Genomic DNA, 2,424 nt, shown 5'->3' on the forward strand with positions numbered 1-2,424 from the left:
TTACTAAGATCTGACCGTGTTGTTACCGATGCTGGAAAAGTACTAAAATACCACATTTTCTTTTAGTTATTTTTTTTATTTTAATAGCGCTAGCAGTTTCCCTCTGCTTCCAGTCTTTGTGCTAAGCTAGGCTAACCGTGTCCTGGACCGCTCACTGTCTCCACAGAGATGAAACCACCCTTTAAATATGAGTTATGACAGAATGACAGAACACATCGGGACGTTAAAGGATTTGTGGATATATTTATTGACTTTACATCGAGTCTTTCAGTTAGTAGTGTAGAAAGTAAAACTCATATAAAACATTAAGATCGACAGGAAGATGTCAACAGGAAAATGGCGTCCCTCAGTAACACTGAAGCTCTGGGCGGACACGGAGCGGCGGCTCAGATCATGGAGAAGTTTAACCACTGCAGGAAGGAGAGAGAAACTCACTGTATGGACCGGTTCTGGTTCTGCAGACTCTGAATGTGTTAAACGTGTGTTTTGTTCTCACCTGGTTGAAGTTGAGCTCGACGGAACCGTTGTTGTCAACGTCGAGCTTCTTGAACATCCCTGAGGAGGAAGACGAATCACACGTCAGCACATTTAGCAGCTACGTTAGCTCACTTTCTAGATGCTGGTGTGACCAGCATCTAGAAAGTCCTCCCGTCCTAAAGGGTTAGATTTTTATCTACCACAGAGACCCAGCTGCATGAAGCCCAGCTGGAGTTTCTGTCCAGTGTTTCTTACTGAGAGTGAATATTTAACACCACACCATATTTCCTTCCTCATAAAACATTTGCAAACCACATTTTCTTTAGATCATATACTAAATTCTGTAAAGTTTACACACAGACGTTTCCTTGCTAGCCTAGTTCTTCTTCACTCACTGCCATCATACAGGTTTTATGTTCTGACCTCCAGTTCGAGCGTTCAGACTGCAGCCACAGGGACCCAAATCTGATTTTTCTGCTCACATGTGATCCAGGTCTGGATCCAGGTCTCTAACAGTGTGAACAGGTCACATGGACTCGGATCTTTTCCAGTTTGGACACGAGGCCCTTTCATTTGTGGTCCAGATCAGATCCAGGTCTGATTGTTTGAAATGCGACCGCAGTCTGCACGTCAGATCTGAGTGCATGTGACTCTGACGTCACTACAGAGCGCCGTCGTCACAATTCAACGCTAAATGGTGAAACAATGAGCTGTTGTACAGAACCAGAAACTGTAATGAATGTGATGAAAAGGACGGAAAGTTGTGACCATTTGTCATAAACCAGGAGAGGGAGATGAGATACGGGAGCATTAGCAGTCTGAGCGAACAGGAGCAAACCTCTGTGGCTCCGTGTTTCCTGACACATGACAGCGTGCTGTGTGCGTTATTCTTTCAGGCCGTGGACAGTCTGATGTCACACTATAATGTGAACTGTGAGGTAATAAATCAGACCAATCAGATTTTGTCATTTTAGCGGACCGGTCCAAATATTACAATAACCATGAGCCTCAGCCGCTGTTGCTATGGAGAAGAAGGGTGTGAATCATAGCGGCATAGAATTAAAAACTCTTTGTCGTTACAATCGAGAGCAAAACCGACTTCATCCACCGCTCAGAACTCTTTTAGGCTGCAAATTATAATCAGTTTCCTCAACACGTGTAGCTACGGCAGAGGATTCGGATTTGAGTTGTGACTTTAAACTCAGAACTCAAACCCATTTTGGCCCTAATCCTGCTCCGTAGTTAGCCATCGGTGTGCGCAGGACTCACTGAACATCATCTCCAGCCTCATCAGGCAGCCCACGAAGTTGTCGAAGTCGATGGTCATGTCTGGGTCGGAGTATCGAGCCACCAGCAGCTGGTAGATGGTGTTGTTGAGAGTGAAGCCTGAAGGAGGACGAGAGGAGGAGTCAGAACACAGCATCACCACGCTAACATCAACACCAGCACCTCACCGGCGCTCTGAGCTGGATTAGATCAAAACAGACATGTAGTATGAAAAGCGTTAAGAAGCAAATGTTCTGTCTTTCCTGAGCGTCTTATTCTGTTATTTTGGAGCGGTTATGATACGATGACTGACAGGAGCTGCCTGCTCTCTCTCTCTCGTTAGCGCTGCCTGCTCTCTCTCGTTAGCGCTGCCTGCTCTCTCTCTCTCGTTAGCGCTGCCTGCTCTCTCTCGTTAGCGCTGCCTGCTCTCTCTCACTAGCGCTGCCTGCTCTCTCTCACTAGCGCTGCCTGCTCTCTCTCTCTCGTTAGCGCTGCCTGCTCTCTCTCACTAGCGCTGCCTGCTCTCTCTCACTAGCGCTGCCTGCTCTCTCTCTCTCGTTAGCGCTGCCTGCTCTCTCTCACTAGCGCTGCCTGCTCTCTCTCTCTCGTTAGCGCTGCCTGCTCTCTCTCGTTAGCGCTGCCTGCTCTCTCTCTCTCGTTAGCGCTGCCTGCTCTCTCTCG

At 47.4% G+C, this 2,424-nt stretch overlaps 1 protein-coding gene across 1 annotated transcript in view; it reads right to left on the bottom strand.

Moving 5' to 3' along the window:
• Positions 1–219: 219 nt before the first annotated feature.
• LOC123969453 (calpain-2 catalytic subunit-like) overlaps positions 220–2,424 on the bottom strand; it is a 21,721-nt gene continuing 19,516 nt past the window's right edge. The window contains exons 19-21 of the mRNA XM_046046849.1: positions 1,747–1,863; positions 497–555; positions 220–410 (exon numbers count right to left, since the gene is read on the bottom strand). Coding sequence (XP_045902805.1) covers positions 387–410; positions 497–555; positions 1,747–1,863 — 200 coding nt within the window. The 3' untranslated portion in view covers positions 220–386. The remainder of the gene's footprint in view (positions 411–496; positions 556–1,746; positions 1,864–2,424) is intronic.

This window comes from Micropterus dolomieu, linkage group LG04 (assembly GCF_021292245.1).
Source record: "Micropterus dolomieu isolate WLL.071019.BEF.003 ecotype Adirondacks linkage group LG04, ASM2129224v1, whole genome shotgun sequence".
Taxonomy (NCBI): domain Eukaryota; kingdom Metazoa; phylum Chordata; class Actinopteri; order Centrarchiformes; family Centrarchidae; genus Micropterus; species Micropterus dolomieu.